Source organism: Moschus berezovskii, chromosome 20 (genome assembly GCF_049115385.1).
Source record: "Moschus berezovskii isolate FMDL1 chromosome 20, NW_MosBer_1.0, whole genome shotgun sequence".
Taxonomy (NCBI): domain Eukaryota; kingdom Metazoa; phylum Chordata; class Mammalia; order Artiodactyla; family Moschidae; genus Moschus; species Moschus berezovskii.
The window spans coordinates 21525755-21541390 of NC_142479.1; the positions used below are offsets into that span (position 1 = coordinate 21525755).

General features: G+C 41.4%; 1 protein-coding gene, 1 long non-coding RNA gene, 1 other non-coding gene and 1 pseudogene across 6 annotated transcripts in view; 2 read left to right on the plus strand and 2 right to left on the minus strand.

Moving 5' to 3' along the window:
- Nucleotides 1–1664: 1664 nt before the first annotated feature.
- Nucleotides 1665–1828, minus strand: LOC129544844 (U1 spliceosomal RNA). The gene has a single exon (XR_008683588.1). It is a non-coding gene; the product is annotated as a U1 spliceosomal RNA (small nuclear RNA).
- A 989-nt stretch (nucleotides 1829–2817) lies between these two features.
- On the minus strand, nucleotides 2818–2951 carry LOC129544862 (U1 spliceosomal RNA; annotated as a pseudogene).
- Nucleotides 2952–5412: 2461 nt separating this feature from the next.
- LOC129536606 (uncharacterized) lies at nucleotides 5413–13222 on the plus strand. The gene is made up of 3 exons (XR_016035392.1): nucleotides 5413–5696; nucleotides 7773–7872; nucleotides 13177–13222. It is a non-coding gene; the product is annotated as an uncharacterized LOC129536606 (long non-coding RNA).
- A 1414-nt stretch (nucleotides 13223–14636) lies between these two features.
- The window catches only part of RAD51C (RAD51 paralog C), a 29546-nt gene continuing 28546 nt past the window's right edge, over nucleotides 14637–15636 (plus strand). For all 4 annotated transcript variants that reach the window (XM_088828630.1, XM_055399611.2, XM_088828631.1 and 1 more), the window contains exon 1: nucleotides 14637–14822. In XM_088828630.1, coding sequence (XP_088684756.1) covers nucleotides 14705–14822 — 118 coding nt within the window. In that variant the 5' untranslated portion in view covers nucleotides 14637–14704. The remainder of the gene's footprint in view (nucleotides 14823–15636) is intronic.

The following is a 15636-nucleotide window of genomic DNA, read 5'->3' on the forward strand; positions in this document are numbered from 1 at the left end:
TTTTCATACTGTTCATGGGGTTCTCAAGGCAAGAAGGCTGAAGGAGTTTGCCATTCCCTTCCCCAGTGGACCACGTTTTGTCATAACTCTCCACCATGACCTGGCCATCTTGCGTGGCCCTCCAGAGCATGGCTCATAGCTTCACTAATTTACACAAGAGTGTGATCCACGTGATCATTTTGATCATTATAGTTAAGTATCATCTCCATATCTTGAAAATCTAAGTATTTTTTTATCAGGGACTAGTTTGGTGCACCATTTCCACCCCAATAAAAGGAGCTTTCTCATCTGGAGAAAGAAAAGGTGGTGGATGGAAGGCTGATGTTAGCAGATGAAAAATTACTGGTCTTGAAAACACAGAAAAGGAACCATAAGGCCAAAATGTATAGAAATAGCTTTCTACAGAAGAAAGCATCCCACAGAAGAAAACATCCCATTTCATTCTTAGAATAGTGAAAGTTTACTTTTAAACAGTGGAAACAGTGTCAGACTTTATTTTCAGGGCTCCAAAATCACTGCAGGTGCTGATTGCAGCCATGAAATTAAAAGACGCTTACTCCTTGGAAGGAAAGTTATAACCAACCTTGATAATATATTAAAAAGCAGAGACATTACTTTGCCAACAAAGGTCCATCTAGTCAAGGCTATAGTTTTTCCCGTGGTCCTGTATGGATGTGAGAGTTGGACTATAAAGAAAGCTGAGCGCCAAAGAATTGATGCTTTTGAACTGTGGTGCTGGAGAAGACTCTTGAGAGTCCCTTGTACTGCAAGGAGATCCAACCAGTCCATTCTAAAGGAGATCGATCCTGGGTGTTCATTGGAAGGACTGATGCTAACGCTGAAACTGCAATACTTTGGCCACCTCATGCGACGAGTTGACTCACTGGAAAAGACTCTGATGCTGGGAAAGGTTGGGGGCGGGAGGAGAAGGGGACGACGGAGAATGAGATGGCTGGATGGCATCACCGACTCTGTGGACATGAATTTGAGTGTACTCCGGGAGTTGGTGATGGACAGGGAGGCCTGGCGTGCTGTGATTCATGGGGTCGCAAAGAGTCGGACACGACTGAGCGACTGAACTGAAGTGAACTGAACTTTTAAACCATTTTTTAAAAAACTCATTCAGTTGTGTTTGACTCTGTGACCCCATAGTTAAACAGTCGATGGAATTCTCCAGGCCAGAATACGGGAGTGGATAGCCTTCTCCAGGGGATCTCCCAGTCCAGGTATCGAACCCAGGTCTCCATCATTGCAGACAGATTCTTTACCAGCAGAGCCACACAGAAAATTGAATTCAACTTTTTGAAAGTACAAGAATTAACCCAGCAAACTTGTCTATCCACATAATATTCCTCACTTGATACTAAAGACCGGCTGCTGCCTTACTTCCAAGGGAACTGAAAGAGGCTCAGTGGTGTCCCCAACTCTTGCACAACTTATATGCATTCCCCAGACCACAGCACTAGAGTTAAGAACAGCCTGTCTTTTCTTCCGCACTACAAATGAATTCTTTACCAACTAGACCACAAAAAAAAAAAACAGCACAAAAGAAGTCTTTCCTGTTAAAAAAAAAATAGCTTACTAGCGGAAGTTAAAAAAGCCCAAAACGACTCTAAAACTCCACTGTACGTCAAAACAAGCACCTTTTCTTGCACAAGTTATACCAGGGGAAAGCGCGAACGCAGTCCCCCACTACCACAAATTATGCAGTCGAGTTTCCCACATTTGGGGAAATCGCAGGGGTCAGCACATCCGGAGTGCAATGGATAAGCCTCGCCCTGGGAAAACCACCTTCGTGATCATGGTATCTCCCCTGCCAGGTAAGTATGAGTTGCTCACCCTGCCTGCCACCTCAGCCTCACGTTCCACACACTTCGCACTTACGGTCACTCTCTTCACCGCAAACTCTACACCCTCACTTACGAAGCAACGGCTTCTCCCAACTATGAACACCTGACAGGCACATTGCGAGTACCGCAATATTTGCAAAATAATACAAACGCTTCATAGTACATTCTGAACAGGGACAGCTGACGCAGAGCTCATTTACATACTCCGCGCACTATACCGGCGTCACTCCGTAGCGCCGACTGTGCCCGGGCCTCGTGATAGGCTGACTGACAGCCACGGAGGCGCTCGGGGCCTAATCCCCGCGGCCCGGAATGAGACCCACCTTTGTGACAGAACAGATTGGAGGGATGCGATTAGTTTTGAGACTGGGTGGGGCGGGAATAGTCCGAATTGTCTAGGTGCGCCTAATGTAATCAAAGGCTCTTATGCAGAGGAGTTACATTATCAACTGACCGAAGACACTAAACTGGTGGCTTTGAAAATGGAGAGGTGAAGTGAAATGGCGCAGTCGTGTCCGACTCTTTGCGACCTCGTGGACTGTAACTTACAAGGCTCCTCTGCCCATGGAATTTTCCAGGCAAGAGTTTGTAGTGGGTTGCCATTTCCTTAGGCTCTAGGGGATTTTCCCGACTCAAGGATCGAACCCAGGTCTCCGCATTGCGGGCAAACACTTTACCACCTGAGCCACCAGGGAAGCCACCTGAAAATGGAGAAACGGACCACAAAGCAAGGACAGGTTGCTTTCAAAAGGTTCCCTCTATACCTACTCGTAAAAAAAGTAAAGGTCATAAAAGGATCCTTCCCTAGAACATAAAAAAATAATCTGTACATCTTCACAGCCCCTTATGGAGAAGAACTAATCCCCACAGTTTAAAACTGGGATAGTCTACACCACCAACTCACAACAGCCACCACTAACAACAAACAAAAAAAATATTCTACTGCCTTCTTTCAGACAAGCCACATCAAGGGAAAGTGCACACACAGTCCCCTACTATCACGAATTATGCAGTCAGCACATGCTACGGAGTGCAATGGACAAGCCTCGCCCTGGGAAAACCACCTTTGTGATCATGGCATCTCCCCTGCCAGGTAAGCATGAGTTGTTATCGGCCTCTGCCATATCACCCACATATTCTAATCACTCTAAAGAGAGGGTCACTTTTCTCGTGCATTTTTACAGACCTCTCCCCCCACTTCTGGAATTGAGCCTTCAAACTATAATTACAAAGAAGGAATACTTGTAGATCTCAATTTTGCCAAATCATAGGAAATATAATGCTTAGTGTAAGCATTACGGCAGTCCCTGCATTCATCTACATGTTCCACACCCCTTTTGCTGATCTCATTTAGCGTGTCCTTTTTCTGGTATAGTTACTGGAATGAAACTTAAAGGCAAAGATTCCACATATCTAAAAGTAAGAAATTCGTTCCTTCCTTCAAGGGCTTGGAGCTAATGGCCTTGCTGTGATTGTGGAGTAGTTCAGCAAGCCGGTATCGACACAACAGAAATAGCAAGTCTGAAAAGATGAAATCTGGTAAAAGTACGTTTGAAAACTCAGTCGATGTAGTTACAGCTGTAAATAACTTGAGCGTTCAAAGCTTCAAGCACAAGAACAAAATAAACTCTTTTTCAAATGTGGGACAAATGATCACCCTTACAAGAACAGCTGCACAAATACTAATTCTAATTTTGAACTGAGTTAGTGGAAAGCTCATGCAGTAACCCCTCCTACAGCAGATATTTGGATAAGTTGCAGGGGTCCATTAGCTGGAATGCGATGATCCTCACCGTTGGAAATCACTTTTGTGATCAAGTGTCTCCTCTCCCAATCGAGACTAAGTTGTGTTTTGACTTATGCTTAAACCCTCTTGTGCTCAACAGGACAAGCACAGGGTCATTCTTTTGCTTTTTCATGGGTGTCTGAAATCCACAAGACTACTAGAGATTCAACCCATCCTACAAGAAATTCCTGACCTCTCCAAGACTATCTCAGACCCTTTGAAAAGAGCAAATCCCGTTTTAGGCAGCGGTTAGTACTTCATGTATTACATGTTCACATAATTAATATCATCAGACTTCTCAGTCCTCTCCTTTCCGCCTCAGTGTATATTAGAACTGGAGTTCCCATGTTTAACTATTCTTCAGTTGCCCAAGATCACACTAGAACCAACCTGTTTCTCACATTTTTATCTTACAGAAGGACTCTTCTGGTATTGTCTCCTCCACCAACATAAATCGACCAGACTTTTATATCTTTTTTTTTTCCTGGCCACATTGGGCAGCTTGCAGGATCTTAGTTCCTCCATTACAGATTGAACATGGGCCCACAGCAGTGAAAGCATGGAGTCCTAACCAGTGGACCACCAGGGAATTCCCAAGCTTTATATCTTTAAAACAGGAATAAATAATGCTATTTGTAAAAATCATGTTAAAAATTAACAAGCAATAACTGAGAACACAGAGGTAACTGAGATGGAGAGGAAAAAAATACTGGGGTGGAAGAGGGAGATCATGAAGTCTGAAGTCAGACCTTTGACACCCTATCAGTTTGATTTGTAAAAACTCTCTCCCCCCAAAGAAAAAACTATTATATGTAATACATAGGTAAAATATATATACATGCATACCTGCATATGTAATCTAGAAACATTTTGTGTGTCTGTGAAATAAAAGTTAGCTATCTTGAGGCTTCCCTGGTAGTCCAGTGTTTAAGGGTCCTCCTGCCAATTCAGGAGACACAGGTGTGATCCCTGGTGTGGGACGATACCACAGGCCGAGGGGCAACTAAGCCAGTGCTCCGCAACAAGAGACAACTCCACAATGAGTAGTCCCCGCTCATGGAAACTAGAGAAAGCCCACACACAGCAACAAAAACCCAGCGAAGCCAGAAGATTAATAATTTTTTTTCTAAAGTTAGAGATCTTGAAATCTGGGTGGGAACCACACTTGTAAGGGGAAAATGGTATCTGTGAATTAGACTACTATTATCACCAAACAACTCTTAAATTCAAATGCCATTTTCAGATTTGTGACTAGCAATGCCTCCTTTTTATTTGTAAGATATAGTTGATTTACAATATTGTGTCACTTGTGGGTGTTCAGCAAAGTGATTCAGTTATATATTTTTTTCAGATTTTTTTTCCACTATAGGTTGTTACAAGATATTGAATTTATTCCGTGTGTTATATACTAAGTCCTTAATGCTTATCTGTTTTATGTATAGTAGTTTATATCTGTTAATCCCATACTACTAATTTATCCCTTCACACCTCCATTTCCCCTTTGGTAACTCCGGGAGTTGGTGATGGACAGGGAGGCCTGGCCTGCTGTGATTCATGGTGTCGCGGAGAGTCAGACACGACTGAGTGACTGAACTGAACTTAACTGAACCATAAGTTTGTTTTCTGGCTGACTCTGCTTCTGTTTTTTTATATAGATTCATTTTTATTATTTTTTCGATTTCATATATGTGATATCATATAGTATTTGTCTTTTACTTCACATAGTATGATATTCTCTAGATCCATTCACATTACTATAAAAGGTGATATTTCATTCTTTTTTATGACAGTGATATTCCATGTGTGTATACACACACACCACATCTTAAACCAATCATCCGTTGATGGGGCACTTGGGTTGTTTCCAGGTGTTTGCTACTGTAAATACTACTAACAGTGTTTTCTTTTTATCTTTTCTTTTTTGACCATGAGGCTTGTTGGATCTTACCTCCCTAGATCAAACCTGAGCCCTCAACAGTGAAAGCGCCAAATTCTAACCACTGAACCATCAGGGAGTTTCCTAGTGGTGCTTTCTTAAATAACACAGAGGCCTTCACAAGGTTAGTTTCACTATTTCATGGGAACTTCACTGTTTTTGGCCCAGTTATCAAAATATATGTCCAAGGCAATCTGCCTTAGGGCAAAAGCATGACTGTCCTTCATGCTCTTATAGCTCAAGCAGGTTAAAACATTAATGCTAGATCCTCACAGAAGCCCTGCAAACTTTAACATCCTTTGAGGAAAGCCACAACATTCCTTAGAAAAATACAAGGAAATACTTACTTAAGTTTATATTAAATACAAACATAAGTTAGCCAGAAAAAGTAGAGAAGCTTTAGTTCATTTTACAAATGTTGCAAAACTTGTTGCCAAAACCAAAGTAGAGGTAATCATCTCACAGATTAATCTCATTTATGAACAAAAATAAATGCCCCCACTGGCAGCAACTAGAGAAAGCCCACACAGCAATGAAGATTCAGTGCAGCCAAAAATAAGTAAATAAAAGAACAGTACACGATAACCAGGTAATAGGACCTACATATATAAAAGTATGTTAGGGACTTCCTTTGCAGTCCAGTGGTTTTTTTTTTTAACAAAGTATGTATACTGTATAATTCCATTTGTATAAACATCAGAACTAAAGTCTTAATTTATGGTGCATACATAGGTGGTAAAATCAAAACCAAGGGAATGATTTTTTTTTTCCATTCTCCCAAATTATCCCACCTTCGCCCTCTCCCACAGAGTCCAAAAGACTGCTCCACACATCCAAGTCTCTGCTGTTGTCTCGTATACAGGGTTATCGTTATCCTCTTGCTATATTCCATATATATGTGTTAATATACTGTATTGGTGTTTTTGTTTCTGGCTTACTTCACTTTGTATAATAGGCCCCAGTTTCGTCCACCTCATTAGAACTAATTAAAATGTATTCTTTTTAATCGCTGAATAGTACTCCATTGTGTAAATGTACCACAGCTTTCTTATCCATTCGTCTGCAGATGGAGTCCAGGGGTTAAGAACCCCACCCTTCCATTAAAAGGGGCAAGGGTTTAAGAAACTCAGATCCCACAAACTGCTTGGCCCGGCCAAAAAAAAAAAGCATATGATAAAGACAGCATTTTATATAGGTGGGGGAAAAGATCAATTGCCTTATAAAGATTATTTAGAAAACTGTCTTACCACTGGAGAGAAGGGAAAAATATGCTTTCTTTCTCCTACATTAAAAAAAAATCAGATATATTAAAATATTCAAATTAAATCATAAACCATATGTAAAAAACACAGATGATTATGTGTATAATAATTTTGAAGAAAATAAAGACTTCTTTTTGGCTTTGCCAAAGGGCTTGGGGGATCTTAGTTCCCAGTGCCCCCTGCAGTAGAGTCCTAACCACTGAGCCACTAGGGAATTAACAAGAAAAGCCTTTCTAAGCATGTTACCAAAGTAAGAATTAAACATAAACTTTGCATATACATAACATCAATAAAATAGAAAACCTCATAAAGTTTAAATACATGTGACAAAGTGGGAAGATATCTGTAATATAGTGATTAAGTAAATAGCCTGTATAATAGAATATGCATATGAGAGAGTTGGCAGCTTAAGAATTTTGAGTTTTAATGCCAGACAAAACTGAGCAGAATGCTGGGCCTACCATAATAAATGTTAGTTGTCATTTCTGATAATAAAAACAAATGTATATTTTAAATTAAAAGTAGCCTAGTTCAAAAGTGAGAAAGGAACATGCACCCATGTTCGCAGCAGTATTACAATAGCCAAGAGGTAGTATCAACTCAAGTGTCTATCCACAGATGAATGTAAATACATACAATGGAATGTTGTTCAACCTTAAGAAGGAAAGAAATTCTGATAGAAGCTATAACAGGAGTGTATTATACTTGATAACATTATGTTAAATGAAATAAATCAGGCACAAAAAGATAAACTCTAGGATTCCATTTGTTTAAGGAAATGAAAGATGGTGAGTTGTTCAAAGGGTACAGAGTTTCAGGTGAGAAGATAAAAAAGTTGTGGACATAAGTTGCACAACACTGTGAATATAATTAACACTACTGAAACTTACACTTACAGATGGTTAAGATGGTAAATTTCTTTTGACCATGTCACACAGCTTTCGGGATCTGAGTTCCCTGGGCAGGGATTTAACCCAGGCAACTGCATTGAAAGCACCAAGTCCTAACCACTGAACTGCCAAGGAATTCCCAAAGATGGTAAGTTTTATGTTATGTGTATTTCACCACCATTAAAAATAAAAAGTGGGCGAAGAATATAACGGGACAGTTACAATAATAAAATACACTTGGCCAATAAAGTTATATGAAAAGATTTTTAACCTCTCTTAGTCATAATAAATAATAATAACCATTTAAAGTCAATTACACCTCAATTAAAAAAATACCAACCAACCATTTTAAAGACTGCAAAAGGCTAGTGCTAGGCTTCCCAAGTGGAGTTGGTGGTAAAGAACCCGTCTACCAATGCAGGAGACACAAGAGTTGAGGGTTCAATCCTTGGGTTGGGAAGATTCCCCTGGAGTAGGAAATGGCAACCCACTCCAGTGTTCTTGCCTTGAAAATTCCATGGACAGAGGAGCCTGTCTGGCTACAGTCTTTGGAGTCTCAAAGAGTGGGACACTACTGAGCACATATACACACCACATACAGAGGCCAGTGCCAGGGTGGGGGCTGGAAAACCAGTTCCCATATACTGTCAGTAGGACTCTAAGTGGTGCAAATGCTTGGCAAGAAGTTTCAAAATGGGGAATTCCCTGGTCGTCCAATGGTCAGGACTCAGGGCTTCCACTAACGTGGCGCGGGGTTCAAAAAAAAAGATTCAAAATGAAAATGTGTGTGCTTATTGACCTAGGAATTCTACCAGAAACGTATTGAGAGAAAGTGCATAAGCAAGCTCAAGAGCGCAGATGGGCATGCTTGAACAAGTGAGCTCCAGAGCACACATTATCTCATCACAGTAAAAAAAAACTGGAAATAATTTCAGTTATTAATAACTGTCCAATTATAGGCCACTGATTAGAAAGATGGGTCTCAGAACAAAATAGTATCCAACCATTACACTTAATTTTTTTTTGGGGGGGGGCCACTGCCATGTGGCATGTGGGATCTTAGCTTCTGACCAGGGATCAAACCCATGCCCCCTGTAGTGGAAGCACAGTCTTAACCACTGGACCTCCATGGAAGTCCCAAACTTAATTTTAAAATAGTTTTTAATCATATAGAGAAAATGTTTGACAAAATATATTAAGTGAAAAACAAAAGATATATAAGATATATACATTTCTTCACAATTTCATCATAACTCAAATAAATGTATATGAAGCTGTAGGGACATTAAAATAAACTGAAATGTTAATATTATTATTTTTGAATGAAATTCAGCCCCCTTAAAACCAAGTTCCTCTGCTGAGTTTATGATTAACCTCTCAATCCAGAACTTTATTTCCTTTTCTTTCTTGTACCTGTTCCCCCTCAAGACAGGAATATCAAAGAAAAGGGGGAAATTGTAACTGAGCAGGACCCTATGGGGCCTTCCCAGGACAGAGCTCACCTGTCTTTTGTCTGTAGACACAGAAAGAAAGGAAAACAGGCAAAACAAAATAGTAATAGTTTAGCCATTAAACAAAGTTAAGTTAGTTCCTCCATAAGAGCTATAGATAATATTCTGAGCCATATCCTTGGGTTGTTCTGCAGATACTGAAACACCCACTATGTGGAAGACGTTAACGGCACTCTGTCCACAAGTTCAGAGACTCCACACAGGTTGGAACCAGAAGGTTGATTATGACTCCCGATTACCTCAGTACCAACCAATGATAATAAAATTCATGAGCTGATCAAGCACCACACAACTCTCTCCCTCACCCTGTCATTAGGCCATAGGGAAGTCTGGGTCTTTTGAGAATTAGCTGCCCATAGTCCTTGCTTGGCCTTGCAATAAATGCTGTACTTTCCTTTAGCACAATCCAGTGTCAGTAGACTTGCTTTACTATGCATGGTGAATTGACCCAAGCTTGACTCAGTAACAAAAACTGAAGAAAAGATCTAGGAACATGGAAGTACCCTAAATGTCCACTGACAGATTAATGGATAAAGAAGATCTGGTGTACACACACACACACACTCTCACACAATGGAATATTACAAAGCCATAACAAAGAATGAAATAATGCCATTTGCACGACATGGATGAACCTATGGTTATCATACTAAGTAAGTCAGATAAAGATGAGTATCATACAATATCACTTATATGTGGAATCTAAAAAAATGGATACAAATGAACTTATTTATAAAACAGAAATGGGGTCACAGACACAGAAAACAAGCTAATGGTTACCAAAGCGGAAAAGTGGTGGGGAGGAATAAATTAAGAATTTGGGATTAACAGATACACACTACTAAATATAAAATAGTTAAACAACAGGGAGCTACATTATCTTGTAATAGTGTATAATGGAAAAGAATCTGAAAAAAATATATGTATAACTGAATCACTTTGCTATATTATGTAAATCAATGATACTTTAAGTAAAATATTTAAATAATAAAATAAAAAAGGTCTATGAATCAGTTTTATAGTCTATATTTTTTGTATTTTGTTTTCTACTTCCTATACATATATATTTTCCACCTATTTTAGAGTACAAAACAAAAAAAATGGGAGAGAGGAGCAGGTCAGTCACCTACTCATCCATTCTTTTAACAAATATATACTGAACCCCTCCTATAAGCCATATATGGTGCTAGGGGTTCTAGGAAAACAACGAGTAAAATCCACATGATCCCCATTCGATTGAATCTCATTCTAGTTAGGGAGACATATGCTAAATAAATGATCACACAAAGACATCTGGTGCTATGAGATCCTTAGTGGGGGGATCTGATCTAGCTTTGAGGGGGTTTGTTGGAAGTAGAGGTTCAAAGCCAGATAAGGGGTCAATGTATGCTGAGATTTGAAGGATAAATAGTAGTTAACTGGGTATAGCAGAGAGGTATGTGCAAAGGTTCTGTTGTGGCACCCACAAGAAATTAAGGCCAGAATGGCTAGAGTATAAAGAGTAAAAGGGAGACAGGGAAAAAATACTGCTAAAGAGGTAAACAGGAGCCAGAACATGCAAGACTTTTTGTCTTACTAAGAAATTTGGTCTTTATACTGAGAGCAAAATAGAGAGTTACACAAAATGAAATGCACTCAAGAAAGGACCCTGTCTGCAGCATGAAAGGACAGACTAGAGCGGAGGGAAAGACAAGATGCAGGGAGGCTATTTCAGTACCTCTAAGAGAAATGGTGACAGCTTGGCTTAAAAAAAGGAGACATGAATATAATCAAGATATTTTAGAGAGAAAATTGATAAGAGTTTGTGGTTATACTGAACGTGGAGAGTTCAAGGGAAGGAGGTGTGGAATATTCCTCGGTTTCTGGTCTGTGCAGATGGAGGGATGGCTATTCAGTTCACAGAGGCAAGGAATGCGGGAAGAGGACAAAGATGTTTTGGTGTGCTGAAGAAAATGAGTTAGGGTTAAGGTGGGGTGAGCTGGAGGTTTAGCATTGAGCTGTATGCACAGCAGGAGGTCAGAGAGCAGGTCAGAGCCAGAAAAATAAATTTACAAATTATTGGCCTATAAATAGTCACTGAACTGTGAATGTGAATAAGATAGAGAAGGAGAGAACCAGAGAGGGGAGAAGAGAACAGGGTAGTGGGTGAAAGGTCAGCTATGGGGCCTTAAAAGAATGGGAACATTTCCTGCCCTAGTTACAAAGAATAAAAATGTAAGGGAGACAGAAAAGCCAGATGCCTAGGAAGGAAATCAGTGTGGGATCACAGAAGTCAAGTGAGAATAATGTCTCAAGAGTTTGGGGATAACAAATATCTTGAGCTCCCATTATGTGCAAGGCGTTGTGCAAAGCTTTACCACAACCATCTCTAAAGCTGAACTTTGTTTTTTTTTTTTTTTTTAAAGCTGAACTTTGATTCAGAGTTTTTTCTTAGTCCAAACAGCACTTATTTATCTTTCCTATTCTCATTCACTGGAACACACAAGGTTGCCAGTTTTAAAAGTTCTGTTTTTAAGCTAAAAGAAAGTAAACTGCTCAGCTATAACAAATATTATTATTCCTCTCCCACATCTTTAGAAAACAGCCCATTCTGCATGAAAATGTGTCTGTACTTGATTACTTAGATCAATTATAGATATTGACAGCATTTTGGTAGCTCATTCCTACCTTTAGTACTGTATCTAGATAACAAGTCAGAAATGCAACACAACTCAGTAGTAACGATTGACTAAGGCTCCATGGTGCTTCCCTGGCGGCTCAGTGGTAAAGAACCTTCCTGCCAACACAGGAGATGCTGGTTCAATCCTGGGTTGGGAATATCCCCTGGAGAAGTAAAAGGCAATCCACTCCAGTATTCTTCCCTGGGAAATCCCATGAAAAGAGGAGCCTGATGGACTACAGTCCATGAGGTTGCAAGAGTGGGACACAACTTAGGGACTAAACTCAAGGCTCCAGGAAGGCATAGACTCTTTTATTTGCCATGTCATTCTGCACAAAACTAGTGGTTAAATATTTAACATGCTTAAGTATTCAAATCTTCGAGCGTAAATTTTAAATGGAGACCCTCGTAAACTGTTCACAAGATTACTATAAGGATCAAGTAAAATAAAATAAAATACATAAAAGCACTTTTCTTTGGCACTTTCCAATTGTAGGAATTTTTTTTTTTGAGGCTCAAACCATTAGTACTCTGCTGAGCTAGGTGTTCCATAAGGCTTTATTCAACTGTATACACATTAGAATATTTTTAAATGGAGAAAAAAACAAGATTATGTACCTTTTCAGGGTTAAATAGTTTATATTTGTTAATTTAATCTTTCCTACAACCCCATGAAATATTATTAATTTCCATTTGCAGGCGAGGAAACTAACTTGCTTAAAGTCTCAGTTGGTAATTTCCGGAGATGTGATACAAACCCAAATTTGTATGACTCCAAAGCTCAAGTTTGATTTTTCATAAAAATACTGCTTTTTTTTTTTTTTCCCCTGATGGGGGAACCAACCCATACCCCCTCCACCCTCTTCCCTCTGCCCCAGTGGAACCCCGGATTCCTAACGACTGGACCTCCAGGGAAACCCCGCCGTACCAGTATTCTCAAGATCAAGTTACAGCCGCAAGAAGAGCCAAAACCGCGTAGCAATGGAAATTAATAACATACTCCTAAGAAAATTTAGGCTACCCGTTTGAAAGCCTGACTATAGAGCAGACTAAATTAAAGAAATCTTAAGAATGAGGATGAAAACAATAACTACTATAGCAACTCAATGGTCCGATTAAAGTAATAATAATAAATAACAGAATGGCTACAGAGTGGACTGGTTTCTTAACTCCATACTGCTAACGAAAATTCTAAAGACAACAGATTCCACTGAATTTGACCAAACTATCAAATTTGAAGTGCTATCCCTGAATATGTTAACACCATCTCTTCTTCACCCAGGACTCTGGTTACTTGATAAGTATAAATGGACATTTACGTGATGTTCCCTGCATGTCCACATGTGGATCGTACTAGAAGGTAAGCAATGCAGAGTGGCAAACAAACCGCATTTGGATTAGTCCTACCAGACTTTCCCTGCCCTACCAAATGGGGAACAAATACTTCTCGAACTTTTCCCCCACCCCCACTCCAAGAGCTACCTCACAATTTGAAGGTAACTCCGGTAAGAAAAAAAGGTACTAGGGCTTAACTTTAGCTTGAGGAAAACTATGCTCTATGAGTCCGTCCCAGTCCTATTTTCCTCGCAGCGTGGCTGTGAGCATGGAAATGCGTAGGATTTGCTAAAGCGGTCAGCACATTTCCTTCCTTAAGTGTTCTATACTTAAAGGGCTCTGATTCGCAACATTTAGGGAATTCCTTTGTCAGGAAGAAAAGTCAAGGCTAGGAATTTTTCCCTAGAAGTAAGGAATGAGTTACTCCCTTAAATAAATTATACTCTCCTAGGCAAGGGAAGACCCCACTCCAGTACTCTTGCCTGGAAAATCCCATGAACGGAAGAGCCTGGTGGGCTGCAGTCCATGGGGTCGCTATGAGTCGGACACGACTGAAGCGACTTACTAAGCAGCAGCAGGCAAGGAAAGACTTCCTAAGCCACCTTCCAAACCGCCTCTCAATTTCCTCAAAATTCTCTTATTTTAGTAAGCTGTCCCTTCGAAACTCTGTACCCGAACAGGAGCTCTCCTTGCATAAACCGACGCCTCCCTCTCGACGACCAGGGGAGCCCATGTCCAGCCCACTCAGGGGACAAGACTCGCTTACTTTTCCAGTTACTTCTGGGCAGGCTGTGAAGAACTAACAGTCTCAGAAACCGCCACGATCGAGACTCGACTCGCGGGAAGCCGTTGGTGGGCGCGGGGATCGCGCAGCGAGCGCGCCCCGCGGCTACGGGGGGCTGGCCCACAATCCCTCGCGAGGGCGAGGGCGAGCGCGAGGGCGGGAAAGGTGAGGGGGCCTAGCAAGGGGGCACAGCCGCAAGAAGAGCCAAAACACTGGCACCCTGGACTAGGGCTAATCTTTATTCGACTGTTCCAGACGCCAAACCGGTAACACGCCAGTGTGTGTGTGTGTAACTCCCATTCGGAAAGATCATTCCTACTAACAACACTGAGGCCTCCACCCAGAGGGTCAGGGCAGAGGTGAAGAAATGTGGTAAGGTCCACTGAGCCTGGGCTTTTTGCATCCTGCGGGCTCCATCCATCTTTTTTTTTTTTAATTGTCAAGGATATACGCTTGATGTGCAAACTTTAAATGAGAGTTGAAAGAATCGCGGAAGAAGCGGGACAGGTGAGTGAGTCAAAGCGTACCCGAGCTCCTCAGAGCCCCTGAGCCCCAGGCCGCGTGCACCCAGGCCGCGGACACCTCCCCTTCCGTCTTGCGTCTGACGTCACAGGGCGCGGCCGACGCGGGTGTCCGGGCTCGTCGAGCTCTGGGAGCGCGCGAGTGTGCGCGGAGGTGGTTTGACTTTGAAATGCAGCGGGATTTAGTGAGTTTGCCGCTGGCCCCGGCCGTGCGAGTGAAGCTGGCGTCTGCAGGTTTCCAGACTGCTGAGGAACTCCTAGAGGTGAAACCCTCCGAGCTCAGCAAAGGTAACGACTCCTGACGACAAGCTGAGGCACGCTGGCCGCCGTCTGTGCCGCCTCCATCTCTGTTCGGTCTTCAGGCTTAAGCACTGTCTCGGTCAGTCTTCTGCCGCCTCCCGCCGCGTTTACACCACGAAACAGCGCCTCGATTTCGCTTAAGAGTGATTTGAATGGTTAGAACTGTGTTCTTGGAAGCATTCACCAATTGCTTTCTCTACCAGTGCTCGCTGAAAGTTCCGAGGAATCTCTCATTTAACCTGGGTTATTATATCCAGTATGTATGGAAAGGAACTGATGCTAGGGGAAGCTAAGTAACTTTTCATTATGAGCGGGCTAGGAGGTTGTACGGCCAGGATTGGAATTCAAACAGGCTGTCTCTTTTCACTGTTCCAAAATCCAAGGGGCAGGGATTCAATTTAAGGAATGCACGATTCGTGATAGGATGAGATAAATCAAGTGGAAGGGAGTAGAATCACCAGAACCTGGAGAAAGCAGTAGAAAAAAAGACATCACTTTTCTTCATGTAATTCACTGAGAAAAACCCAAACCTCACATTAGGGAACCCTGTAGGTTATAAATTGGTGGGAACCACTGCCTCGTGAGGTAAACAGAAGTGAAACTGTCTGCTGTCACTCTCCTCTCACAGTGCACCTTACACTACAGTATGCGCAGAACTGTTACGTGGAACAGAATTCTGAGTCATTACCCTTAACAATGGAAAATAAGGTTTCAGCTCTCCACTGCAAAACAAATGTTACAGATCCAGTGTTACTGTTTGTCTTAAATATTACACCGAAGACTGTATCCCTCAAACTTTGAT